Source organism: Zea mays, chromosome 10 (assembly GCF_902167145.1).
Source record: "Zea mays cultivar B73 chromosome 10, Zm-B73-REFERENCE-NAM-5.0, whole genome shotgun sequence".
Classification (NCBI taxonomy): Eukaryota; Viridiplantae; Streptophyta; class Magnoliopsida; order Poales; family Poaceae; genus Zea; species Zea mays.
The window spans coordinates 115,541,868-115,568,190 of NC_050105.1; the positions used below are offsets into that span (position 1 = coordinate 115,541,868).

The following is a 26,323-nucleotide window of genomic DNA, read 5'->3' on the forward strand; positions in this document are numbered from 1 at the left end:
AGATATAGGAGAAAGGAAACTACCTCAGATTTGTATGAACCATGGTAACAACTTAAACAGAAGAAAAGAGAAGGAAGTCATGAGAGTAAAATCACTTGATCATGAGAGTAAAATCACTTGAGAAGAAAACATATCGTCATCAAAGTAATCCTTGGAATGAGTTCCTGAGCTAGCAATCTTCCGAGGCATCTTCCCAAGAGTTTCCATCTGGAGTTGATTGATTTAGGAGCACAATTGACATAGATTCTTACATAGGCATGGCATCAAATTCTCAGTAACAGAGCAAAGGGAACATCTGACAAGTCATCCCCCTTTTCTGTGACCTTCAGTAGAATTGACAAAGTGCAGTTTCTGCTTACAGTTACTATACAAAATGATTTGAATCTACATGGTAGTTTAGGCTATTTGAATCTACAGTTGCTATACAAATAGAAAGGAACCCGGAAGCATATTATCACAATAAAAAACTGCCAGCGATAGCAGCATCTCATAGTGCGCCTCAAATGTTGCACATCAAAGTTGGTAAGTTTATTTAAATACTGCCAGAGTGGACCAGTTAGTTCTAATTTCATTTCCATAAAGCTCTCCGTTAGCTTGGTTGAAAGCTGTCACAGGTTGGGTACATTACAGGATTGAATATATTGTTTTACATTCTGAAGTGCCCCCACTACCTGATATATATTTGTGTCAGTGCAATTTTTAAATGTCCGAATAATTGCAAGGGAGTGTTTGAAAGTTTAGTGGATGAATACACCAAATAGCATGTTGTCTGCAAATATAAGGGATGAAGAAAATTAGTGCATCCTGCTGCCATGAAGTTTGGCAACATCAAGAATACGTATATTTTTGAACATGTGCGACAACTGTTGATTCCTAAGCAGTTAATAAGAAATTTTATGCTACAAACAAACAAGAAAATGTTCTTTTACCGTACCTCATCTTCGCTGCATCCCTGGCGATTCATGGGAGCAAACAACAAGTCACCGGTGGCAAGCTCAAAGGCAATGCAAGCAAACGACCAGATGTGGTACTGGGTGCGCGTCCGAGGAGGACGTGGTGAAGCTCTCCTCCTTGGGGAACGTGGGCGAGCTCCCCGTGTTGCCGTGCTCCTGCTCCGTCATGGACGACTCGGTCACCGACGACGAGGCCGCCGACCGTTCGGGCGACGCCGGTGCAGCGGTGCCCGGGGCCGGTACGACGACGGCCGTCGCCTTCCTGGCTCCGCCGCCCCCGCGCTTCGCAGCCACCGCGGGCCTATGCTTCTTGCCGACGCCAGCCGCCGGCTTCGTGTCGTGCTGCTGCTGCTCCTGCTTGGTGGGATCCAGGCGCTTCTTAAGGTGCGTGTGCCAGACGTTCTTGATCTCGTTGTCCGCCCGCCGGGCAGCCTGGCGGCGATGGCGGACCTCCTAGCAATTCAGAAGAGAGAGAGCAGAAGAGAGAGAGGCGAGAGCAGCAGCTGCGGCAAACCCTAGCGTCGGTGGCTGCGGCTGTGGCTGAGAGAAACGAGAGAGAGGCGAGAGCCGCAGCTGCGGCAAAACCCTAGCCGTCGTCTGCGAGCGACGAGAGAGGCAAGAGAGAAGACGTCAGTTGAGGCAAACCCTAACCAAAGTCGGGCCAGGCCGCACTGAGAACCTGAAAACCTCACGTTTGTACTCAGCCTGGCCCAAATTTGTTTCTGGCTCGTCTCAGCCAGGCTACCGAGCTAGGCCAGGCAACCAAACAAATGTACACTGTACCAAACGGGCCTGGTTGTGGGTTGGGCCAGGCAACCAAACACATCCATAGTCATGCTCTTCCCGTTGCCAGCTGTTAATGCGCGGGACGGGCGGTGGGATCACTGCCGCTGCACGGCTCGGCTCCACACCCCTGCACGGCTCGGCGCTGGCAGGTGGATGGGCCGCGGGCGTACAAGTACGTACATTGCTCGCATGGACCATTGGACCGTGGTGGTAGCGCCGATCCGTGGCTGACGTGGGTGGGCCGGAGCCTAGTAACGTGTATTTGAATTACTGAAAGAAATATACACTATAATTAATTAATTATTATATATCAAGCAAAAACCTTTATCGCTGTATATATTGCTACTATAAAAATGTCGCTACGTGGCCGCGATTTGCGCCTCCTACTGCTGTTTGTTGTCTCCGTACCAGTAGGCAGTAGGCAGGGTATAGGTAGCTAGTCGACTTTCCCTAGCACTAGCATCTCCCCGACTAGTAGATGCTGTACAGCAAAAGCACACCCGGGTCACGGCACTTGGCGTTTCGGGAAGCGTAATGAAATCGACCCGTTCAACCGTGCACGGATGGCGCGGCTCGTTCAGTCTCTTGGGTTCTTGCGCGCAAGCTAGAGGTAGGAGGGGGTCTGCATCGGCTCTATCTACACAACTTGCTGTATTTTGCACACCAAACGTCCGTGCGCTCCGGCGTTTTTGTTATCATCTGTATTACATATATATATTTATCACCACCTAGTCTAACCTAGCACTTTTGTTTGCACACAGTCGTCCGTGATGGTAGCGTTACTACATGTGCTCAGCTGCCTTTATTTACGTTAGGCTCGGCTCAGCCTCCGAAGCTTCACGCTCCTAAGGACATGTACAGTGCTTAGTTGCCGTCTGTAAGCGCTTAGAAGTACGTATATAGACAACATAATAGACAGTTTATACAGTGGGTTGTCTATTTACACTGTCTACATAGTTTTAAATTTGTATAATGTCTTTTATTGCTATAAGAGATCCCATGTATAAACTGTCTTTGTTACTATTGTGTTTCTTATTCATAAACTACAATAAAATAAATGAATTAGGAATAAAAGAAAAAATTTAAAATATATATTATCATTTGTAATTAAAAGATATAACATAATTGATATAAATAGTAAATGGCATGATACCTCTATGTAGACCTATTTTGACGGTTTCCAAATTTGTGTACAATATTTGCAACTAAATCTCTCTTCAGTTGAGTGTGAGTCGAGCGAGCACGGATAGTAAAATTCCTTTGTAGCACTTCAACGAAGCAAGGGTCAGGATTGTCACTAGTCTGCCCTTCTGGCAGTAGCACAATTGTTGCTCCTAGGTTTTCATTTAAATCCAATGGAATTTTAATTGTTTCTTTTTCATCTTCAACAATCATGTTGTGAAGGATAACACAAGCTTGCATTATGTTCACAACATCCCCCCGCTTCCATAAACGATCATCCTTACGCAACTTAGCATCTCAGTTCGAACAGCTTCATCCTCGCTGTCCACATCAATTTGATTCTGGTTTGCTTTTGCAGTCGAAGTACATGTCCTCATGCCAACAAAATGGGAATTCTGTGATGATGAGTTGTTCACTAGGTTAATAAATCCACCTGGGGGGTGTGGATTGTTATCCCTGAAAGCATGGATCGAACAACATCATAAACTTACTAAGAAAAAGGAAGGACATCACCCTGTTAGTTACAATTTATTCTGCAAATAAATTATAGTTGAATAAGCAACTACTACATGGTTCGTGTAACAAGACATATATGCAAACCACAAGCCATAGTTGAATCGAGCAGTTACCAATTTGTTGGATCAGATTGTGGAATGACCGGAGAAGATGAACCGGGATTGGATGCAATATCGGAGGAAGCCATAGCTGCAGCTCTTCTCTTCAGCCCAAGTGTTCGTGTAGAATCAATGGCTGCTGCTGCTTGCCCAGCCAGCAGTGGTGGTCTTCCAAACAGGACTGATGCCACCGGTGCCTGGCCTGTCCGAGGAAGTCCTGTCGCTGCCGCCTGGCCTATCCGCTGTAGTCGCGATGCCGCCGTCGTGCTTGTCCGCGACGCCGCGCTGCCCGCCTTCTGGCTTGTCCTCTGGCCTATCTGCGGTGCCGCGTTGCCCGTTGTTTGGCCTGTCCGCGACGCCGCACTGCCCGTCCTCTGGCCCGCACACAACCCCGTACCTGCTTGTCCAGCTCCAGCTTGGGAAGAATCCCCACCTGCAGTCGCCGCTGCACGCGAGAGGTCCCTGCTTGCTGCTGCCGCAAGGAGTCGCTGCGCTTGCGCCGCATCGAAGACGAAGGTGGCTGGAGGCAACACATCATCCCCATCGGACTCCATCTGTTAGATTGGGGGAAAAATTCAAGATTGAACTGAAACAACGAGAGGAGAAGCTATATAGGGGAGGAGAAAAAATGGCGCGCGCAGGAGCAAATTCATCCATGCCGCCCGCCAAAAGCTCCCGCGCGTAGGTAAGCCGTCGTCGCCGCCGACTCGCTCTACAGCTGTTGCTTCGTCCGTCGCTTGGTTCTTGGAGCACGGGACGAAGCCGTCGCCTCACGAAACGACGACTGCACTCTCTCTCTTCTCTAATTGCTGTCCATGTAGGAGTATTCTCTTTAATGATAGCTTTTAGAGACTGCTAACTAAATGCCGCTGTACATGCCCTAAGTAGAGATGGCAACGGGAATTATCCGTCAATCTATATTGTAACTATGAAATTAATCTAATTATAGTCTAATTAATTCATAACATTATGTATTACGGTTATATATATGTTTAGTATTTTTTTTAAAAGAACTCCAAAAAACTGATGTTAAATGGTCAAATGGTTGATCTAAAGGATAAAGAGAGAGCGGGAATGGCTGGAGAGTGGATGAAATAGATAAAAAAGTAGTTGAAGGATGTATTTATAAATATAAGTTCAAAGTATGAACGAGGAGATTTGAGAGGGCAATAGATGGAACCCTCTCCATTCACAGGCAGACAAATGCGTCCGTCTCGGAGCCACCTCACATTCAGCGAGGCAGGCCCACTGAAAATAGAAATGGAACTCGTTTTCAAGGAATCCAGCCGAGACAGTGCAAGCTGATGGACGCTACTGATGAAGCCAGAAAAATCTCCATATCAGTTGGGTAGGCTGCCCCATTCCTGGTTCTGCCATTCCCATTCCATCTTCACGTTCTCATTCGCATTCTCATCCTGGTTCTGCCCAACCATTCCCATCCCCGTTGGCTTGTTCTCCATTCCCATCCTGGTTCTGCCCACCATTCCCATTCCCGTTGGTTGGCTTGTTCTCCATTCCCATCCCCGTTGGTTGGCCCACACCCTGTCGTACAACGTCTGACAGGTGGGTCCCACACCCCTGGTCTTGCATGTGGGGTCCTTGTCTTCGTGCACCGCGCATTTGACCAAAAAAGCCTGCTATTTGGGGTGACATCAATGGTCAGGTAAGAATACACAAGATGTTCCGCATAAAAACTTATAAACATGTGTCTGCACAATTCAGTGGTCGATGTGGTACTAAGTTTAGCTTGTAAATACAAAGTGCATGCGTCCTCGAAGGCCCATCTGCTTGTTGCGGCCCATACCAAATCCTCTTGTACCACCTCCTTCCCAGCCCAGCGGTCCTGCTCTCCTGGTCTCACCCCGTGCTCTCCTGTTCCTCGTCAAGCTCGGGCATCTCGGCGCAACCGCGGACCGCCTTGCTCTCCCTTCGGCGTGCAGCACGATCCCAGTCCACGACCTCCACCTCTACCGCTTGAGGGAGCAACAATGAAGATAAATAGTGACCAGACTGACTCGAAGGCACTCCCACGGGTGACATGGCGGTTCCCTCTCGACGACACCTCCAGGTTCTGGTCCACGGCGGCGGCGTCTGCGCGGGACGGGGCGAACGACAACAAGCGTCTCCCGACGGCGCCTCCACCTCTCTAGGTTCCCCTCTGCTCCTCGTGCCCCGCTGTAGATCTGGTCGGCACTCTCCCTCCACCGCCACCACACCTCGCGTGGCATCCTCCGCGGGCGAGGCACAGTCGGGCCCTCGCCGCTCGCCCGCTCCCCCACGGGGCGTCAAATCCGAATTGGCTGCATCTAACTACCGGCGGGGCCAACGACCTTAGCTTCTCCTTCCCGCATGTTCCCCTTCCCTCCTTCCCTTTCCTCTCCTCTCCTCTCCACTCGTCGTCCACCCCTCGTGCTCGTCTCACTCTTCACCTCCAGCTCCGGATCTGAAACGCCGAGCAGTCTTTCGTCGTTTCGAGTCTTCAGCCAGAGCTTCTCGGTGAGTGCGAGAATTCGGGCCGGAGAACTGGGAAAGCCTCGAGGAGACATGGATGGGTTGCCCAGAGAGTTGTGCGTCAAGATCTTCCACCTCCTGGATCACCAGTCCCTCGCCTCTTCTCCCCAAGGTCTGACGCGCTCCCTAAAATTGTGGCATCCCAATACGGAATTGGAAGCGCCGGTGATTGCAATTGCAATCGCTCTGCCTCTTTTTTTCCTTTTTCAAGAATGGAATTTCAGTTTCTCTGTAGTAATTACTATGAACTTCCTGTGGTCCGAATTCTTACTGTCCATTTTAATCCGGCCCCCAAAAGAGATCCTAGGGTCTGGTTTCCGTTGGCAGTTCAGATTTTGGTTGTGTATCTCTGTAGACTTCTTCCAAGTCTTAGATTGCCAAATCGGATTGATCGTATACCCTGTGTTTCTGTAGTCTGTACATGCTGGAGCATGAAAACGTTCCAGGCCAGAGAGCTTGATATAGAGGAGTAGTTGGTACGACACGCAGATAGCGTGCGTAGAGATCTCTCATTTTGGGCAGTTACGCATACCAATTACCTGCGACGGTGCTGGTCCTGGCTCATCAGTTTACAGGAAATGGAGGGCGTTGACCTCGGATGATGAACTGTGGCGCAAGCTGTTCAACGACAGGTGGGGAGCGGACGCCGCAGCGTTCTACGCGCCGGAGGGATCCAAGTCTTGGAAGGACGTCTTCGCCGTGCAGGACCGGTGCGACCGATACGGACTGTAAGCCGCCACTCGCCCATCTGCTCCAGCTCCACTGCTTCCGATTGCCATCAGCAGCTGGTGTTACTGCTAGCCGCCTCCTTTGTTTTTGTTTGGCCTGTGAGTGTGTGTGTGACCGCGCCACGTCCTTCCCAGGGGTGTCAGGATCATCAGGGAAGGGAAGGACTACTACCTGATTATGGTCATTTTTTAGTGAACCAATTGCTGCTGCCAGTTTTTAGTGACTACAATTAGGGATGTCGTGGGCGGTTTATTTCTGGTGGCTGCTATCTTTTTATAGGAGTTGTCAGAGAATTGTTTTAGTGATTAACCATGTGTGTTTAGTGGCTGGTATTGTTATCATATACCCTTGTTTTTAGTTCTATACATATTTCTTAAATAGGTTGTCTAGGCGTGCTGTTTTTTATAGGATACTAAAGGCGAAAACGTATTAGCCTTTTGGGAACTTAGGCTACTGAGTTGCTATCATCTTTCAGTAGACCTGCCGAGGAGCGATCTCTGTCCAATTATCAGCCAATGTCAAATGCACTGCTGCTTTCTGATTCCTTTTGTTTTAGTACATTGTAACTAGCAGCTTTCAGATTGCATTTGTGTACTTGCCGCTCCACAGATAGCCTACATGAAGCTATTGGGAATGGCCTTGGTGGCTATTTTAGCGTTGCAAGGCAAAATTTTGACATATTCTGTTGATCAGTTGCCTGTTAATATGTAGATTTGCAAGTATATAATTTATAAAATCGTTACTTCATGGGGTACCCTAATTCCTTTCCTGAGGCTGTGCTGGCTCAACTTTGTCATCTACTCGTGTTTGATACCAGGATGCAGTGCAACCATTTCCACATATGTATCGTCTAGCATTGAACTGAGGCTTTGTACAGTAGTAATAAGAAATGAGAAATGCCGAATTCTTTTAGGGCCCTGATTTGGCGTCAATTGAAAAGACATTGACTATATCTATCTACAGGGTTCCACATGCACATTCACCGAGTCAATCCTGCGATCGTGTGGCTTCCATACTGGGCTGTTCACCTCACCACATTTGATGGATGTTAGAGAGCGATTTCAGCTAGATGGGTAATTCTTTTTCCTACTGTTCTTTCATCTTATACACCTGCATCTGGCTGTGGTGTTGACAACAGTGGATCCTATGAACTTCCAAATGATTTTTTGTATGTAAACATCTTGTGTCATCTTTCTTGTGCTGTCCCTGTAATTAGGTGCTATGAAATTTATGATCGCACTGACCTAGCCCCTCCTTTCTGAGGGCATCAGGGTTAATATTTCTGAAGAGAAATTTTTGAAGTACTTCTGGTGGTGCTGGAACAAGTTGAAGGTAAGTGTCTTGATTTGTTGTTCCATATAAAGTCACTCTGCGCTCGACGTTTACTACCTAGAAGTGACAAAGCTCAAACTACTGAATTGATTCCATCAGGAAATTTTTTGCATTTGTCATATAATCTGTCTGATCTCACCATGCTGCTTTTATTCTATATAAACTGGTGGATGATGAGATAAATGGGCTTACTTCCAGGAGAAGACTGATGATGATATTCCCATGCCAGCCTATTTCAGGTTCCTCGCGCCGCTCGCATTCAAGATATTTTATGCTGAGCAGGTATAGAAAATACAGCATTTACTACTCTTTCTGCCTTCTTTGCAAGATATTCAAGATGCTAAAGTCATTTTAGTTGCAAGTTGTTGTGTTAATATGTGATTTTAACTTTTAAGGTAGACACATTGATGCATCTATCACATATATGCTTTTCTCACACTAGGAATTTACTCATTCTTTATACCTTCTGAGCTTCACTGGCATCTGCCCAATCATTTCCCTGTCTTTTTTCTGACTCTAACAGGTAGATGTTGCTGTTCTCGAGGTTGGCCTAGGAGGGAAGTTTGATGCAACTAATGTGGTATGTGATGTTCTATTTCAGTAATGCATAACTAAAGTTTGTGTATATAGGTCATCTTGAGTAGTCAAAACCCAGAGTAAACTTGAACTATACCATTTTGGTCCTGAAAAGATTTTCTTAGAATTGGTAAGGGCAGGCCTGATGTAGTGGTGCGTGCTGTCTCATTGAGTCACTAGGTTTCGGGTTCGAAGCAGCTTCTCCAATCTCCACACTTGCAGGGGAAATACTTGCCTCCGATTATCACACCTCCGATTATCACTTCTCCAGACCCCACCCATGTGGGAGCTTCATACACTGGGCCTCCTTTTTTCTTCTTTTCTTAGAATCCAAGGTGTGACTTTGTGATATTGTTTGGGGTTCTCCCCCCCCCCTTTATTATTCTTAATATAAGATATGCAATTCGCGTGCGTGTTCGATAAAAAAACATATTGCATGTTTTTTGTGTGAGCATCCTTGTATTGGATTACATGTAGAAGGATGGACTAGATTAATGCGTATGCTTGCTTGAATGCTTGATTCAGTGCCAATTTGACTTTCAAAATGATTCCGTGTTTAAATTTACCTTGTGTCTCTTCTTGGTTTTCTGACAACATTTATATTACCACAGTTGTCTTGAACTATCAAAAATCAAAGATCTTGAGTGGTCTCTAAATTTGGGTGCCTGAGTGCCTGCAGGTTAAAGCACCTGTAGTTTGTGGCATATCTTCCCTTGGATATGATCATATGGAAATTCTTGGTTAGTCCTGCAACTGACAGTTGAAGTACCTCTATTATTAGGTCCATGCTCTCAGGGGGTGTTTGGATGGTGGCTGCCAGGGTTCCAAGCAAACACGCCCAGTCTCATGTTTCTTTATTTATCTATTTTTGAATTGTCCAAAATGCAGGTGACCAAATCCTGTTCTTGGTGATAAACTTGGTGTCAATAAACGGGTTAATTCTGTTGGCAAAATTAGGATGACACAGGTGACATGAAGATGCCAAGTCGGTGCATCGATACTAATTGCGAGTTAGGTCTGTTTGGACCTCTGGTAAACCACGTAGTAGGTTTGGAGACCTAGAACTACAAATCCATAGTATTGGGACTTAGGTGATACCCTGAAGAAAATCCATAGTATTGCGCTCTGCTATAATTCCTAGAATCAAGAATACTTAGGTGATAGCCTGCAGCGTACGTAGCAGCGAAGCAGTAGTGCCTGGTGACAGCGCGTGGTGACCAAGCTACAATCAGCACCAGAATATTCTTCTTACCAATAAAGTATTCTTTTTAACCTATAAGTTCCAGTAATCTTCTTACCAGCTAATATTTTCAATAATGTGGTGCATGTTTAGTTTCCAATATAGCATGTTGCACCTTTACCTTTGAATTTCGTATTTCACTTCTGTCATAATAGATCATTGAAGTAGCAAAATTAGATAACTGGACCATCATGTTACTTTTCTCTTTTGCTTTACCTGTGTTTCATTTGCCAGTCATGAAAATTTGCCCTACCTGGAAGATAATAAATACCATGGTTCTTTTATTTCTCTCTCTCCAGGTATCGAGTCCTCTTGAGGAGCTTCAAGAGGAGTATCAGAAGCGAAAGCAGGACACCAATGAAATTTCACATAGCAGGTGGCTTCAGCCCCTTGGAGTGATGCTTATGTTCTTTTCTTTTTTTTGTTTTGCGGATTGTATGGGCTTTAGGCAATGTTGCTGGTGACTCCCCAAAGTGTCATGTTCTGGTACTTGGCAATGGTGGGCTATACCCTTTGCCGCAACATATTAATGAGCATGCTAAGCTTTCGATGCTTAAGAATGCCATATAGACTCTCTCCAACTTCTGCAATGGGAAGCCATAACCAAACTTTGATCTGGTTTCTTTTTGTTGTGTCGGCCAAAATTGATTCATTGATTGATATTGGTTTGATTTGGTTTGTTCATGCTTTAGTAAGTCAAACCAGCATTGCCAGCATTACAACGTATTATCCACTCTCAGGATGAGGAGGTCCTAACTGATGCTTGTTGGGCTCTCTCATAATATCTGATGAGACTAATGAAACTGTGGAACTTCTGATGTAACTACAGTTTTGTGTTTTCCTCTGTAGCATTCTAAAGTTCTACCATGATAGATGATTGAAATCATAACACCTGAATTTTTATTTAGGCACCCTTAAGCCTCTGTACTCATTCCAGCCTTTCGCACGGTGGGTAACATTGATTGGTGAATTGTTTATAGCACCAATTTGCAGAGCTTTTATCTATTTCGAGGAAATATGCGCGTAGTGATGGTTATTGCAGTGCAGAGTAGCATTGCTTTTCTACACTAGCTCTACAGTTGGTTTATATTTATATTTAACTGTATCATATTTGTTGATTACTTTAGACGATAATAGCTCCTGAAAGCTTGTCATGCCACATCGAAGTATCTGAAAAGTAAGTGCTTCCCTAACATGATGTTGATTGGTTAGGTAATTCATTAGTGTGGAAATCATGGTTTTTCTTTCATTTCATCTACCAGCGGCCATAAGCATTGGAGGAGTCAGAAATTACCATAAAGACGAAGCTAAAAATCATGGTTTGTCTGTTTTCTCTTGGGATGAATTCCTGATCATGGTAATCATTGGGCAGCTTACTTTGTAAATTACAGGGTGTTCTAGACTTCCAGTAGACGATAGTAGCTCCTAAAAGCTTGCCATGCCACATCGAAGTATCTGAAAAGTAAGTGCCTCCCTAACATGATGTTGATTGGTTAGATAATTCATTAGTGTGGAAATCATGGTTTTTCTTTCGTTTCATCTGCCAGCGGCCATAAGCATTGGAGGAGTCAGAAATTACCATAAAGATGAAGCTAAAAATCATGGTTTGTCTAGGTTTGTCTATTTTCTTTTGGGATGAATTCCTGATCATGGTAATAGAAACCGTCGCAACGCACGGGCATATAACTATAAATTCACTATATATGCATCCCTTCTAAATTATAATACAAGTCTATGCACTCATAAGACATCTGCATCCATCTCAAATTCGCTCTAAGCTTAGCTACTAGCTTACAAGCCTCTTGGGCCTAATTTCCTGAATAAGCCTGAAGTATCAACTACTTGGTTCTGGCATACCATTTTTATATGTTCTGTTGGCTAAATGCAAGTATAACACTAACAGGTTGCTAAAATCAGCATGACTGTCTTCATTCTTGGTTTAACATGTGTTTTGTTTCTTTAGTACCATGGAGGCACCAACTTCGACAGGACCTCCGGTGGGTCGTTCATCGCCACTGGCTAATGCGCCGATCGACGAATACGGTAGGTCGCCATGATTGTTTCAGTTTCTGTATGTCACTCACAGTTAATAAGAGGAAGAGAAGTGTACTGGAATTGATGCAGTAGATTGTTCTAGATGTGTGATGGTCTATATGTAACCAAAACTCTGAAAACCATGGCATGTTCCAGTCCGCTGAGGCAGCCGAAATGGGTCTCCTGAGGGACCTGCACAAGGCCATCAAGCAAACCGAGCTGGTGCTGATCTCTGTCAACCCCACAATCCAATCCATCAGGAACTACGAGAAGGTCAGCCAAATTCTATCAAAAATGTATCGAGTTCAAACTAGCTACTCATGGAGTGAGTGCAGTTGTGTTCTCACTTTAATTTCAATGCATACATATTCAGTTTGAGCAGCGTCATTCCTGTTCAACTACCATAACAAAGTATCTTTAGAAGTATTCCAATAACTCAACCTCTTATTTGCTATGGAATAGGGATTATATTTGGGTGTATGCTAACAGGTAACAGTTCACCCAGATCCTCCTCCACTTGACTATGTCTCTAATGAATCAGACAATTAGATAGTCTCTGCGTGCTGACCTCTAAATGTTTCAATGCAGCATGACCATCAACTCGAATGAGCGATTCTAAGTCTGGGCAGTGACCACAGTTGACCATCTACTCTGCTAGCCAGTCCATACATGTGTTCGTCAACGACCAGTCCTATGGTACTGTATGTCTAAACCTCACTGCTACCCATAAAAAATCTACATCTCGTGGTTTACTGATGGAACATTTCTATAGAGTTCTTCAACAACAGGCACCGTATATGGTGGCTACGACAGTCCCAAGCTAACATATAGTGGGCATGTGAAGATGTGGCAAGGCAGCAACAAGAAATTCAGAACCAGGCGGCCTCCATGTAAGCTCATAGCACCAGAAATTCATAACACTTCTTTATTAGTAATATCCCCCTTTGCCCTGGAGATGAGCAAGGTTTATTATTTTTCTACTTGATTTCACTACTGTTCTTCCTTTTGTAAGCACATTTAACGTTTGATACAAGAATTAGCTAATAGAGATGTCATTTGCAGTGCCTCGCTCTTTACAAATTCCAATTGGTTTAATTTGCATTTGACTAGGACAAAGCACTAAATGATGGTTTGGTGCAGGCTCAAGCATGAAGCATCACTTAAGCGTGATGATAAGGTATATTCAGATTTATCCTTTACAATATGTAAAGGCATTTAGTAGAGCCTTTTTTAACTGTGCTGCACTCTTGCCCTTTATGAGCCTTTTTTCAAAAGAACCTTATGTTTTCCAGTAAATTTATCATGTATGACTAAATTTACTGTTGTGGATACCTCTTTAGTTGAGATTTCAAATTTTTAACAATGAAGCTAGCTTAAAAAGTTGAACCAAAGGGCTCCTAAATATGGTCTACGAAGAGAAATGGCACTATTGTTGGCTAACTAGAATGACCTAATTAGTCTTAATATACTATAATTGTGTTAATTTTGGTTGAATGACAGACTACTCTTTTGGTAGTAGGTTCATAGGCTGAAGTAAGCTATTATACAGATGGCTCCACTTAGATATCCACATGATGCAATTATCGGTTGTATACACATGTTTTTTACCTGCAAGCGCAAGTCTTCTTTCCTGCTATGCTATTCTTTTATTATGTATTGGTGGTATAGGTTCAATATCAATTGCACGTCGCGGAGATGGAGGCAGTTAGCGTTGCAATGCCTCCTGTTTATGTAAATCACGGTAATGATGGTGGGCCAGCTGTTAAGGATATACATATGGAGAACTTTAGCGTCACTATTGATCTAATTCAAGAAGCCACTTTAACAATCGTATTTGGAAGGCACTATGGTGAGTATTTTGTGTTGTTTGATAGATTTCAGTACGTAAGATTGTGTCCGAGGCCTAGAAAGCATGCATGTACGGTTGTACCTTTATAAGTTTTCAATGAAATGATAATATACAAGTTTCAGAATTTCTTACTTAGCAGATTAGTGAGCTCCTTCCAAGATGATGCCTGCAACTTTGATGTTTTTTCCTGTATCGACTAATCTATTGCATGTGGTCTGTGTTGGTTACATGCGCTTGTCTGCAATAGATTACATATATCTTATTCTATTTTTTCTTAACAGATTCTAAATGTTAGTGGTTGTCCAAGTTTCCACATGTGTGTCGCGTAATCTCACACATCTTCCAGGTTTGTGGACTCAAGTGGTCTTATGACAATTGCCAGCTTGCATCCAGAGGCAATGAGAAAGGAGTAAGATGTCTGTTGATATGTTTCTGTTAGTTTGGAATGCACTATTATTAGGACTCTACACTGTTGTTTTCCCATACTAATGGTTCCCCTTGTCTAGCTTTTTGATTGGAATCCACATTCAGTACATCCAGTACTGAAGTATACAAGCACACAACAGATGTCAAAGCTATTGCCATTTGTAAAAAAAAATTGTTGGGCATTTTTTCTGTATCTTACATAATGATCTTTTTTCCTTCACAGGTCTAGCGAAGATGATTTTTAGTTAGGAAACAAAGGATGCTCTGCTTTTGTCTGTTCATGCAGTGGATGCTTATTTGTCTGCTCCTAAGCTTAGTCCCGCATGAAGGATCTTCGTGCTTCTGTATTCATAGTGACATTGCAAGGGATATATGTTGAGCTTCTTCTAGCTTAGCCTATATGATTATGCTTATTTTATGAAACTAGACCATCATGATTGTGCTCGTATACTTTGTGTCTTCACTGATAGTACCAAGAACCTAAATTAATGTGTTATATATCTTGCTTTTGATGTAACATATGGATGGCTAAACTGATGTAATGTTCCTATGTAAACGAAGAGATATACTGTTGCTTTAGTGTTTATGTATATATGCACTTCCAACTACAGTTTCCTGCATTTCATATTGCTTGTGGCCTAATTACTATGGCAAACGAAGAATTTTATATGCCTCAACATAGCCGTGATCATTATAGGGCGCACGATCATTGTCATCACCAACAATAGTGTACGAAATAGTTTTCAACCATAACCAGCAAATGTTCTCTCACTATGGTGGTATAAAATTAGTGACTATGGTGGTATAAAATTAGTGTTACGATGTTGTTTTGCCACACAAATTTCGCATATCATAGTGATGTTTGTCGTTCTACATCTATGCTTTCTACATCTATGTTTTATACTAAACACTTTTTCCCATGTTATGAATTATCCAACTATGGTTATTGTTTTACAAATTGTATTTATTTCAAGATATATGCTCTAACCTCCATTTGATTTTTATACATTGTATTAACTAGGATCAGTAGTGGCTCGGTGGTAAGGGCACAAAGGGGAGAGCGGCAGGCCAAGGCGGGTAAGGCAACACTGTGGCTTCCAACTCACCTTCATGTGTTCCAGCTTGGGTTCATGGTGTTGGCATAGGAAAAACGAATGCAAGTATCAATTATCAACCATCTGTTTTCCAGATATGTAAAAGCATTGTGCCTTTATTTTTTCCAATGATGTAGACCTATTGTATAAGTTGAAAATAGAACGGTGATAGGTGATCATTAATTTTTTGTTGAGCAATGCAACCCAACTGCCGTGCTTACAAGGTGTGTCAAACATTGGTAGTTATGAATTATTTTGTTGTTGTCCAATTACATTGTAAGATGATGCATTATTAGTGGATGCTACCATCTCAAGCACTAGAAAATTGTAAATCCTTCTGATCGAGAAACATAAAACAACTGCTCATCTACCATAAATATTGGGTTCTTTCATAGTGTGTTTTTTACCATCTGCCATTTCTGGATTAAGAGGCACCAATTAAGAGCAATTATTTATCAGTATGAAAAATCACACTGGCCCCATACTAATAATTTATTTTTTGAAGCACTAATTTGGTGAGGATGATGCATGTCTCCATGTGTTCTGTTCTCTCTCTTTTTTTAGCAAGGATTCTTCTCTCTAAGAAAAAATCCTGGTGCATGCTATCATGATGTTCGATTTGAGCTTCATTTACGTCCTTTTCTTACCGAATTTATACTATCTAGCTAGAGCTTGTTATTTTTACGTGACGTGTTTAGATGACTATTGCCAATTGCGGTGGTAAAGCAAACAGGCATATGTGGCCTGTCAATACGACATTGGTCAAGTAAATGGCCACATCAATAGAAAATATACATCGTGGTGCATAAAAATTAATTGAATGGATGTATTATCATATATTTGTATCCCATATTTACGTCTATTTTAAATATGAATGTGTAATCTTTTGTATTCCATATTCTACTCAGATGAAGTGGTTATGATACGAGTGTTGGGTACCACCGGCAAGTCTACATGTATCTATCTTTTGATGAAAGTTGTTGTAGTTATTTTTAATTTTTGTAGTGGTTATGATATGAGTGGATTGAAACACTGTGTTGTTTAAGATCATGTAAAATTTATATATATCTAATTTAGGTCGAGAAGTCTCGTGTTATGATATGTTGTTTGATTTACGGAGTCGTGTCATGTGTATAAATTTTATGCTTTGTTTGATTTGCGGTATCACATAGATAACGATTTCACATGTTTCCTCGTAGCATCGCACGGACATAAACCTATTTGTACATAATTATCGTGGTATTGTAGGTTCCCGTTGCAACGCACGGGCACTCACCTAGTAAAATAGAAATATCAAGTTTGCCAATACATAAAATCTATGACCCATGTACCCAGCGGATTGAGATGGATTAAATTCCCTTAGGCCCCATTTGTTTTGTTGGAATTGAATTTCATTTTAATAATTATAATTTAGACAAAACTAATTAATTTCATATATTCATATATGTAATATATTTATATATTAACCTAAATTATATGAAAGAGATAGTTATATACTATATTTATATTATAGCGAAGCAAGTAGATGAGTGTTTTATAAATTATACATCGGAAAAATAGTATGTAAATCTATAAAATCAATTTTCATCTCTCACCCATTAATTTAAGATAGTCTTATATGATAACTTTGAAAAATGGTGTAATATCACATTCTAAAAAAATAATCTATTCTATTAGTAAGATTTCAATTCCTTGAAATGAAAGAAAACAAACCGGACCTTATATTCAATCCCCTCAATACACTCAACTGAACAAACCCTTATAAATTGTAATGGCTTCATGTTAAAAGTGCTGAATGCTGTAGGCTAGGAAAACACCCAGAGCCATTGCGTCATCGCAAAGCAAAAAATGTCGTGAACCTGAACCATCATTTCGAGGAATCCTCACTGCTGGATCACGAAATGGAGATTATAGTAAAATAAATAAAAGAAAAGAAAAGACATGGCGGCAAGCTCCCACCTCCCAAGGCAGTGGCAGGGTAGGCCACCCGTTGCATGCTGGCCCACGCGGACCACCACACCACCCAGAGCACTCCACGTCCTGCATCACGGTCACCGGGTCACGCCACTCGGCAAATCAAACGGAGAAAAAAAAATGGAAAAAAAAAAGAAACGTAGCGCAGGCAAGGGGAAAAGGAGAGGTCGCAGCTGCTGCATTTGCCTTGCTCCGTTCTGTGTTCTTCTGCCTGCTCTCCCTCTCCTAGTCATATGTCATCAGATATTATAAACAAAAAAACCGACAGCTTTTGTCTCCGTGCAGACGCCCCCACACAGCCAGGCAGGCACACACCCCACGTTTCCTCCCCGTCACCGCACCGCCCGGTCTCTCCCCCGGAGTATATATAACTTCCCTCCCGTCCCGATGTCTTTCTTCCACTGCCCACTTCTCTCCTCTTCCCTCTCCCCGCCCACTCGGCACTCGCAAGACAAACGCGGCGGCGATGGCCGTCCAGGCGCAGCACCTGTTCGCACCAGCTTTCCTGCCCCACGACGTCGGCCACGCCTTAAGGGCGCTGGAGGGTGCCGCGGCCGTCGGCGGCTCCGCGCTCCTGGACGAGCTCGGCCTCGGCGGGTGCGCGCCAGCGCCGGCGGCCCTCGGGGACGCCGCGTTCGGCGACGCCCAGCCGCGCAGCGAGCTCACCTGCAATGCCGCCGGTGACAACAGCGTGTTCCTCCCGAGGAAGCGGGCACGCGTTGTGCCGGGGTTCCTGGACGTCGGCCACCAGCCGGGGTTCCTGCTGGACGAGGTGCAGAACAGGTGCGGCGCGGCGTCCACCAGCGGCCGGGCGGCGGCGGCCAGTGGCGTCCTGTCGCAGCTGTACCACCAGGGCGTGGAGGTCGACGCGCTGGTGCGGGTCGAGGTGCGTGCGTTGGGTTTGGGAGTCTGGTGGTACATACATACATGTTCGTCGACGGACACGGTGTCTCTGATCCTTTTCCCCCCCACACCGTACGCCGCAGACGGACAGGATGCGCGCGGCGCTGCAGGAGGCTCGGCGGCGGCACGCGCGCGCGGTGGTAGCGGTCGTGCGGGGCGCGGCGGAAGCTCGGCTCCGCGCCGCGGAGGCAGAGCTGGAGCGCGCCCGCCGCCGCGGCGCGGAGCTGGAGGAGCGGCTCCGGCAGCTGGCCGCCGAGGGCCAGGCGTGGCTGGGCGTGGCAAGGAGCCACGAGGCCGTCGCCGCTGGCCTCCGCGCCACGCTCGACAAGGTGCTCCAGCAGCCCGCCGTCGCCGGCGGCGGTGGCGGTGGCGGCGAGGCGGAGGACGCGCAGTCCTGCTGCTTCGTGGCATCCCCGTCGGGGCCGGTGTCGACTGGTTCGTCGCCGTCGTGCAAGGCCTGCGGCGGCGGCGACGCGTGCGTTCTGGTCCTGCCGTGCCGGCACCTGTGCCTGTGCCGCGCGTGCGAGGCCGGTGCCGAGGTGTGCCCCGTCTGCGGCGCCGTGAAGAACGCCTCGCTCCAGGTCCTGCTGTGACGGCGAGGAGGCACTGGCAGCGGAAGCGGGAGTCACTCCAGCTTGCCTCCCGCGTGCCCCGGTACGTGAGTCACGACACCGGGGTCAGGCAGGAAACTTTTGTTGGTTAGTAGCAGTAGAGAGTAGCCCTGTTGAGTACAATCATGTAGAAATGCATTGGCTAAACCACACGTCATAGTTCCTGTTTGCTCAGAGACGTGTACTCATTTTCCTTGATCGCTAAACCACATCATGTTAGCAGTTAGCACCATCTATGCCGGCGGATCGCGTCGTTGCTGGTGAGTCCGGACTGTACTACGAGGCAGGCTGGTGTCCCTCGGCTGCCTGCCTGTACCACGAGGCAGGCTCGTCTCGTCCACACCGCAGAAAAGGCGTGAGTGTACTCCAGTCCAGTCCCGGGAGGACAGAACTTTGCCTGTACAAATCTGACCTGTCCGGTGCGTCACTACCCATCAAGTCCAAGCAACGTTGGGGGTCGGTCAGTGACCGAGCGATGAGGTGCAGTAATTTACCTTTGGCTTGGCATTGGAATCGAGTTCGATAGGCAAAGCACTCGGTAGATTGGTAGGGTAGATCGTTCTGCTTTGGTAGGGTAGTAGATCGCAGAGCTGTAATCAGTCACTTGAGCGCACGTCTAGTCAAAGTCCACACTCGGCCTGCCGCCTGCGCTCGAGAAAAAAAAGATAGGACGACCGAAAGGGCCTCGGAGTCGGAGACAACAATGCAAAGCCACTGCGATTCCTTTCGTGCGTAGCGTACTGGTGCTCGATCGGTGGCCTCTTGCCTGTGCGCTCTGGCCTGATGGCGACACAGGCGTCTTTGGAGTGCCTTTACGCAGGGGTTTTCTCTTTGACAGCAGCATCGGTTCCTTTTGGAGGACAAGTCATGTTCGTACGTACTACGTAGACAGTAGGAGGCCAGGGGCACTGGCCACTGGCAGCTGGCACCAGTAGGGGGGCGGGCATCATACAGGAGGAACCGAGGAAGGGAAAGCGGGCGAGCACTTCGAGGACGCGGATCTCCAGCAGCCTGCACTTCCGAGGACGCGGATCTGGCCTGGGAAATGGCTGTGCGCGCGCGCGTGCCGGCCTTTGCTTGCTTTCCCCCATTTCTGTCGGGGAAATTCAGAAAACAGCATTCATCTCACGCACGATTCAGAAAACAGCACTGAAAAAATGGGGTGTTCACAAAATAGCACTGATTTTGCCAAGGGAATTTATAAAATGACACTATGTTTAACACTAGTTCCTTCTTCACACACAATTATACCAAATTGCTGATGATGTTTCTACAGCATCATTTTTTCCCAACTGATGATGCAGCCCTTTCTTCCTCTAATAGAACAAAGAGGCGTTTGATTGGGTAGTGGTAGTAGATGGTCCTGCAACATACTCTTGGTCTTCCTTTAACAAAAAAAAATTATACTTTTGGTCTTCCTTTAACAAAAAAAAAATCCTTCTTCCGAGAATACTTCCTAGAAAAATATTATTATCAGCCGGTAGTGTATTTGGCCTGGCAAACGAATGAATTTTTTAATTTTGAAGAGATGATATAGGATGAGGCATGCGTTTTTCTGACTGCTCCCGCTGCCTGCAGTGCTATTTCGTGAATACTCGGATTCGCAGTGTTGTTTACTGAATCTCCTCACAGACCAGTGCTATTTTATGAATTCTCCCCATTTCTCTCCAGTCCCCTCTCTGATTTTTTTTACGGCTTTCCACCGCTGCGTCCTCGCCAAAGCTCGGCGCCTGGTGAAGCGTGACATCTCAGAGCAGGCAACGGGAGCACGACGCCGACGTCGCCCCGTCACGACTTGACGGACGGACCGGTCCGTCGATGCCAGTGGGCAATGGCAGCCTTGTCCTGATGGCTGGGGCTGCCTAGGGATGGCAATTGGGCGGGTAGTACATAGATATATAGTTCGCGAATCCATACCCGCGAGACAAAACTCAACCCATACCCATACCCATAAACGTTCGTGGGTATGGATCTGTATCCATACCCATACCCACCGGGTATCCGCTATCCAGTGGATACCCGTTACCCGTCCGCCCACTACAATTTTAGCATTAAACACCAAACAACAATTTTATTACATTTCAAAATAATTATCATTCCAATAGCATTAAATGATAATTTCAGCACCAAACAACATGTTATGGATAAAAATTGAAAAATAAGAATTTATGATAATATATAAATCCGGATTGCCCACATGTTAGATATCCATTGGGTAACGGGTATGGATACTGGATATCCATACCCGCGAAAAATATATCCGCGGATACCTTATTATATCCATAACCGTACCCGCGGATATTAAATTCCACCATACCTATATCCAATGGATAATTATCCGCGGTTATTTACCCATACCCATATCCATTGCCATCCCTAGGCCTGCCAACCTCCCGTCCGTACTCCTTTCGTCTAGGAGTACTCCAGTGCTCTCCTGCGCCTACAGTCTACAGAGGTACTAGGCTGTACAGTGTCGCGCTCTAGCTCACGTCGGCACTCCGGTTCTCACGGCGGCTACCATTTCTTTCCCCCCTTTTTTTCAATCTTCGTGTCGTTTCTCGTGCACGATGAGCGTAGCGTACTCGACGTCCGTGTGTACGTGTGAGTAGAAGAATCTTTTATGGCGCTTCTGCTGATGGTACCATTTCATCAAATCTAACGAGCAAAATTTCCTTCATTACCAGTCAAATTAATACATATATTACCTCGATGTATAGGTGAGCACAGTTTCAGAATTTCAATGAAGAGATGAATCTTACCGAGGGTTGTCATATATATATATATATATAACGATATCAATGGTACCATTACCACTCTGAGAGGACTGATGATTAAGCCATAAAACAATGAGCACGAGCTACAAAAAAATCACACACAACACACACTGATCCTAAGATGCTGCTATCTAGCTACTCTGCGACATAAAAAGACTATAGAGGTTTGCATCGTAAGTGTGTAGAACTGTACGTTTTTTTTTCTCTCTTCATAGAATGTGGAACGCCTAGCTTTTCACTCGATGCATGCAACCCAGAGAGAGCGGAGGCCCTGATTTATGGAAAAAAATTTGGTGCAGCACTGCTGCAAACCAGAGTGGTTTGCAGCCCCTCACAAAAAGGTGGATAGACCCCACCTACAGGTCCAGCAGATAACGTTTTAGTTGTATTATTGTTGCTGCGGGTGGGGTCTATCCTCCTTTTTGTGAGGGGCTGCAAACACTCTGGTTTACAGCAGTGCTGCACCAAATTTTTTTCCTGATTTATTATTCCATCCATCTCTCGGCCGACAGAAAAGGTAATAAAAGGACCGAATATATTTTACACTATAGGTTTCGGCGATCTCCACACCTGTTCACCCAAAGACTCGCGCCTGCTGTAGCGGAGCACCCCACGCATGGGTCTAGCACTCTAAGCTACGTACAGTACCTTTTATAGTTTTAATTTGCGTCCCCTGAGGTCTGAGCTTTCACGAACTAACACGGACGAATTAATCTTGTTCGGCCCAAAAGTTGCTGCTGCCCAAAAGTGACATGCATGGGAATGGATTTGCATCTTTTTACAAAGCTCGTGCATGCACGTATGTATGCATTCCCAGCTTAAAATAAAGGATGCTTATCGTCCGCCTATGCTTGTGACAAAAGACGACCGACTGTGGATATGATGCAGCAATCGATATGATCTGATCGTGCAGGTAAAGTGAAGCCCGCCGCTAGCTAACCAATAATCGTGTTGGGTAGACCGACTGGAGGGGACCCGAGCTCAATTCCTCTGCTCATCCCTTCACCGTCTCCTGCCTCTGCCTGGCTGGTGCCTGCCCCTGTCGACGCGTGAATCGAGTCGATGCTGCCCAAGTGGAGGATCCAAAAGCTAGCGCATGCAGGCGGTGCGTGCGTGCGTGCGTGCATGAACCCGTGTATGGATGGATGGATGGGTGGGTGGGTGGGCGTACGTTGTCGACTTGTCGTCGCCTGCCCATAACAAGCAGCAGCAGCAGCAGGTGGTGTAGCCATCGGTAGTGATGAACGAGATGTTGCATGATGCCATGGTCTCCTCTTCGCCTTGCACGCTGCTGCAACATACTACTGCCGATCTTGACGACGACCCATGCATGCCAGGGCAGCGTGCGTGATCCAGCTCCCGACCGGCTGGACAGATGCAAGGCATGCAAAAGCGTGCACGCGTGCTACTACCTCCACGGTCGCTGGTCTGGATCACATTTCGTCTCCACTTCGGCCGCCTGACGTACCGTCGCCGCGCTCCTGGCGCTGTTTTCACTCGACACGCTGGCACAGTACTGCTCCTCGTCCTCGGCGCCCTTTTCTTGGTAGTGTTTGGTTGAAGAGCCAAGTAGAACGGAACCATTCTGTCCTAGTTTTGTTGTTGTTTGGTTACAAAGTAACTAGAACGGAATGGCTCAAATTAGGGAATATTCTTCTCAGATCCGGAACCATTCCGCTCCAAAAAATCAATGGGACGGAGCCGCTCCGTTCCAATCCCGCTCTCACAGTCACGCTTCGTTCCGTTCACTCTGCAACCAAACAAAAAACAGAACCACTCCGTTCCAGATTACCAAACACAGAACAGAGCGGCTCCGTTTCTAGAATCAGGGATGGAACGACTCCGTTCTACTTGGCTCCTTCTCTGCTAGCTGTACGCATGTTTTCCTCTGCCACCATTTCACAGAGTATTTACCAAAACTATGCATTTTCTTTTAAACTAATAGCTTTAACTTTAGGAAAGAGATTTCGCAGATTTTTTTATTCATTGATTTGTTATAGTACTTTATACTACTAGTATATCTCTTCGAGATTTCTGTGGCTTGTGCTGCTGCGCGTTTCATTTTTTTTTTTTGCTGCTCACTTTATTCTTGGACCGACTTTATCGCTCAGTTTCGCTTTGTTTGCCACTTTCTTTGTTGGGCCAAATTTGTCTAACAGCCCAAGCCCAAGGCAGCCCACGGTAGCACTCCACGTCGCAGTGGAGCATTGCCGGCACATACAGCCTACAGGGGTTATTCCGAACTGTTCAGTCTCACGTATTTCGGATTTTTTTTTTTACAAATTTGGTTCCAAACTTAACATCCAAAATTTACATTACGAAAGTAGTATACGATATTTAGGGTTTATGTATTTCGAACTACATTAAAACCAGCAAAACCCTAAAATATTTTTTTTACAAAAAAAGAAGATAGAATTTCATCATTTTAACAAGAAATAAAACATAAGCACTACATCATAGATCAAGTGGTTCCAATGGCATCATAATTCACATTAGAAAACAACCCGATCAATCACTCACAAATACTAAATATTACATCCGTTTCCGAATATTTGTCGTCCCCACTAGTTCATTTTTGAACTAAAACATGGCAGATAAAAAAGAACGGAGAGAGTATGATATAGTAGTTGTTTCACCATTTCGAGTAAACTGGATACCAAAAATCAATACCTAAATTACCTGAACTAAAAATTGTGTTTCCAGTCATTCGAAATTATGTTATGATGATTCAAGTTAGGGCATTTTTGAGTTGGTTTCAGCTAATCCTGGTTTAAATTTTAGCATAGGATTTTATGTCCACTAGCCGGGAAACAATGTCGGTAGGGAGAAAGATCGTTAGGTGCGTCACACCACTTTGCTAGTTTGTAGTTGTAGCGGTCGGTGATGGATGGACAACGGGACTCATAGACAATAGCAACGCGAACTCCGATGCGACCAAATCCAAGCAACCATGGAGGCCGATTCATGGATACCGATCAACATTGCCAAGGTCTCACTCGCCGGTGTCTCACTCTCTGAGCCTCTGAGGGATCAACTAACCAAGGTCTCACTCACTGAGGGTTCAGGTTCGGGTCAGGACTCGAGTGGTTGGAGCGTGGACACCAAAGGAAGGCACATGTCTCCTGCTTTGAGAAAGTAGGACTATTATTAGACTCTCAAAGTTATGCTCACCAATCCAATCTAGCATACTCTCAAAGTTATGCTCACCAATCCAATCTAGCATCGATCATTATATGAGCAAAACTAAAAGATGAAAAGATATGTTCCTCATCTTTCAATTAGGGTTTTCATTGTTTTACTAACCATTTTTTGTTAGACTTTTGTATGTGCCAAAACCTCATATAAAATAACAGTCGCAAACAATTTGTTGCCCTTTTTGAACAAGTCAATTACCAACTTAGATCTTTGTTGGGATTGATATAATGACCTATATATGTTGGACTAAATATGGATACGCCATAGTGATGTGTCCTTACAAAGCTCCAGCGTAATCTCTTTTGAAGCTATATTTTTGAGGCATCAATTCAATTTGGTTCGGTTCCTTGGTTGGAAAGAAAGAAAAAAAAGAACAACTGATAAAACCAACTTGGTAAAGGTCGAAAGCTATCACAACAATAATACACATATTTTCTACCCATTGGTGGACGTTTAACAAGCCATTATATTTTTCATGAAATTGTTAGTTGGGCTTGAGCACTTATTCAGCACGTTTCAAATTATAAACCATTCTAGTACATACAACTTTTTTTATACATCTAGATGGCCATATATACATACATACATATATATATATATACACTAACTATTAAGGGTGCAGTGTAGACTGCCCCCGCTCCCCTCCCTGCCGCGGATCACGCCCCCCCCCCCCCCCCCCCCCCGCGGATCACGCGCACGACCCCCGCCGCCGCGATTCCCTCCCCCGTGGATCACGCGCACGAACCCCCGCCGCCGCGATTCCCTCGCTACGCGCGCGGGAACCGCCCGCACAGCCCACCGCGACCCTTAAGCCCCCCCTTCCTCTCTCCTCGACGCCGGAATGGCGAAAAGCTGCGGCGAGTACACTGTGGAGGTTGCGTCCTCCAGCTCCTCTCCTATTTCCGCTTCCGCGTCGGCTACGAGGTCGAAGGCGAAACACCATATAGAGATCGAGGGGTACCCTGTGGATGGCGTCTCCATCGGCGGTCAAGAGACCTGCGTCATCTTCCCGACGCTGAGGGCCTTCGACATCGGCCGATGCCCGCAGTGCGCCGTCTCGCAGGAGTTCCTCTTCGTCTCTTACGGGCACCTCGACCACATCGGGGGCCTTCCCATGTATGTGGCCAGCGGGGGCTCTTCAGGCTGCGTCCGCCCACCATCTTCGTCCCGGCGTGCCTCCAGTACCTCGTGGAGCGGCTATTTGAGGGTCTAGAGGCGCAACCGTCACACCGAGAAACCCGCCCCCAAGCAGCGGCGGAAGCGACGCCGGTTCCTCCTGGCTCCAGCTCGGGATCGGCCCGTCTTCGGCATCCCCGCCGCCGTCACCCCCGCACCGGCTGAAACGGCCGAGACCTGATGACGACGTAGGCCCTTCGGTGTATGTATCCGTCAGCCGGCGGCCGCGCCCCTGCTCCCGCTGCCGCAACTGCAACTGTAGGTCTCTTTACAACTAGGGCCTTCGTCCTCGTATAATAGAAAGGATAGATAGGGGAAGAAAAGTTGGGAATGGTTGTAGATGCTAACACAAGTCGCCAACAAG

The 26,323-nt window shown here is 45.7% G+C and overlaps 3 protein-coding genes, 1 long non-coding RNA gene and 2 pseudogenes across 6 annotated transcripts; all 6 read left to right on the forward strand.

The window, feature by feature from the left end:
* The first annotated feature begins 812 nt into the window (after positions 1-812).
* LOC109942896 (uncharacterized) lies at positions 813-1,427 on the forward strand. Its single transcript, XM_020545466.1, has 2 exons — positions 813-838; positions 915-1,427. Exons 1-2 carry the CDS (start codon positions 813-815, stop codon positions 1,408-1,410), a joined length of 522 nt encoding a protein of 173 aa, XP_020401055.1. The 3' UTR covers positions 1,411-1,427.
* A 4,477-nt stretch (positions 1,428-5,904) lies between these two features.
* On the forward strand, positions 5,905-6,951 carry LOC100275642 (uncharacterized; annotated as a pseudogene). The gene is made up of 3 exons (NR_174084.1): positions 5,905-6,158; positions 6,615-6,774; positions 6,910-6,951. The product of NR_174084.1 is annotated as an uncharacterized protein (transcript).
* Positions 6,952-7,693: 742 nt separating this feature from the next.
* On the forward strand, positions 7,694-9,660 carry LOC103632855 (folylpolyglutamate synthase). Its single transcript, XM_020545731.3, has 6 exons — positions 7,694-7,848; positions 8,047-8,107; positions 8,306-8,389; positions 8,631-8,687; positions 9,363-9,423; positions 9,572-9,660. Exons 1-6 carry the CDS (start codon positions 7,817-7,819, stop codon positions 9,643-9,645), a joined length of 369 nt encoding a protein of 122 aa, XP_020401320.1. The 5' UTR covers positions 7,694-7,816; the 3' UTR covers positions 9,646-9,660.
* Positions 9,661-11,885: 2,225 nt separating this feature from the next.
* LOC109943143 (uncharacterized) lies at positions 11,886-14,460 on the forward strand. 2 transcript variants are annotated; one of them, XR_004853263.1, is made up of 6 exons: positions 11,886-11,966; positions 12,114-12,230; positions 12,546-12,653; positions 12,730-13,134; positions 13,626-13,806; positions 14,153-14,460. It is a non-coding gene; the product is annotated as an uncharacterized lncRNA (long non-coding RNA). The 2 variants fall into 2 exon arrangements; XR_002265834.3 differs by lacking the exon at positions 14,153-14,460 and having other exon boundaries at positions 13,626-13,922.
* Positions 14,461-17,708: 3,248 nt separating this feature from the next.
* Positions 17,709-19,040, forward strand: LOC109943176 (BOI-related E3 ubiquitin-protein ligase 1). The gene is made up of 2 exons (NM_001365013.1): positions 17,709-18,186; positions 18,287-19,040. Exons 1-2 carry the CDS (start codon positions 17,767-17,769, stop codon positions 18,794-18,796), a joined length of 930 nt encoding a protein of 309 aa, NP_001351942.1. The 5' UTR covers positions 17,709-17,766; the 3' UTR covers positions 18,797-19,040.
* Positions 19,041-25,624: 6,584 nt separating this feature from the next.
* Positions 25,625-26,124, forward strand: LOC109942897 (nuclear ribonuclease Z-like; annotated as a pseudogene).
* Positions 26,125-26,323: the final 199 nt, after the last annotated feature.

Coding starts and splice junctions, on each gene's coding strand:
- LOC109942896 (XM_020545466.1), top strand. CDS start 813: ATGAAGTTTGGCAACATCAAGAATAC. Junction 839..914: donor TTTGGCAACATCAAGAATAC/GTATATTTTTGA, acceptor CAAACAAACAAG/AAAATGTTCTTTTACCGTAC.
- LOC103632855 (XM_020545731.3), top strand. CDS start 7,817: ATGGATGTTAGAGAGCGATTTCAGCTAGATGG. Junction 8,108..8,305: donor GGTGCTGGAACAAGTTGAAG/GTAAGTGTCTTG, acceptor GCTTACTTCCAG/GAGAAGACTGATGATGATAT. Junction 8,688..9,362: donor AGTTTGATGCAACTAATGTG/GTATGTGATGTT, acceptor GAGTGCCTGCAG/GTTAAAGCACCTGTAGTTTG.
- LOC109943176 (NM_001365013.1), top strand. CDS start 17,767: ATGGCCGTCCAGGCGCAGCACCTGTTCGCACCAGCTTTCCTGCCCCAC. Junction 18,187..18,286: donor ACGCGCTGGTGCGGGTCGAG/GTGCGTGCGTTG, acceptor CGTACGCCGCAG/ACGGACAGGATGCGCGCGGC.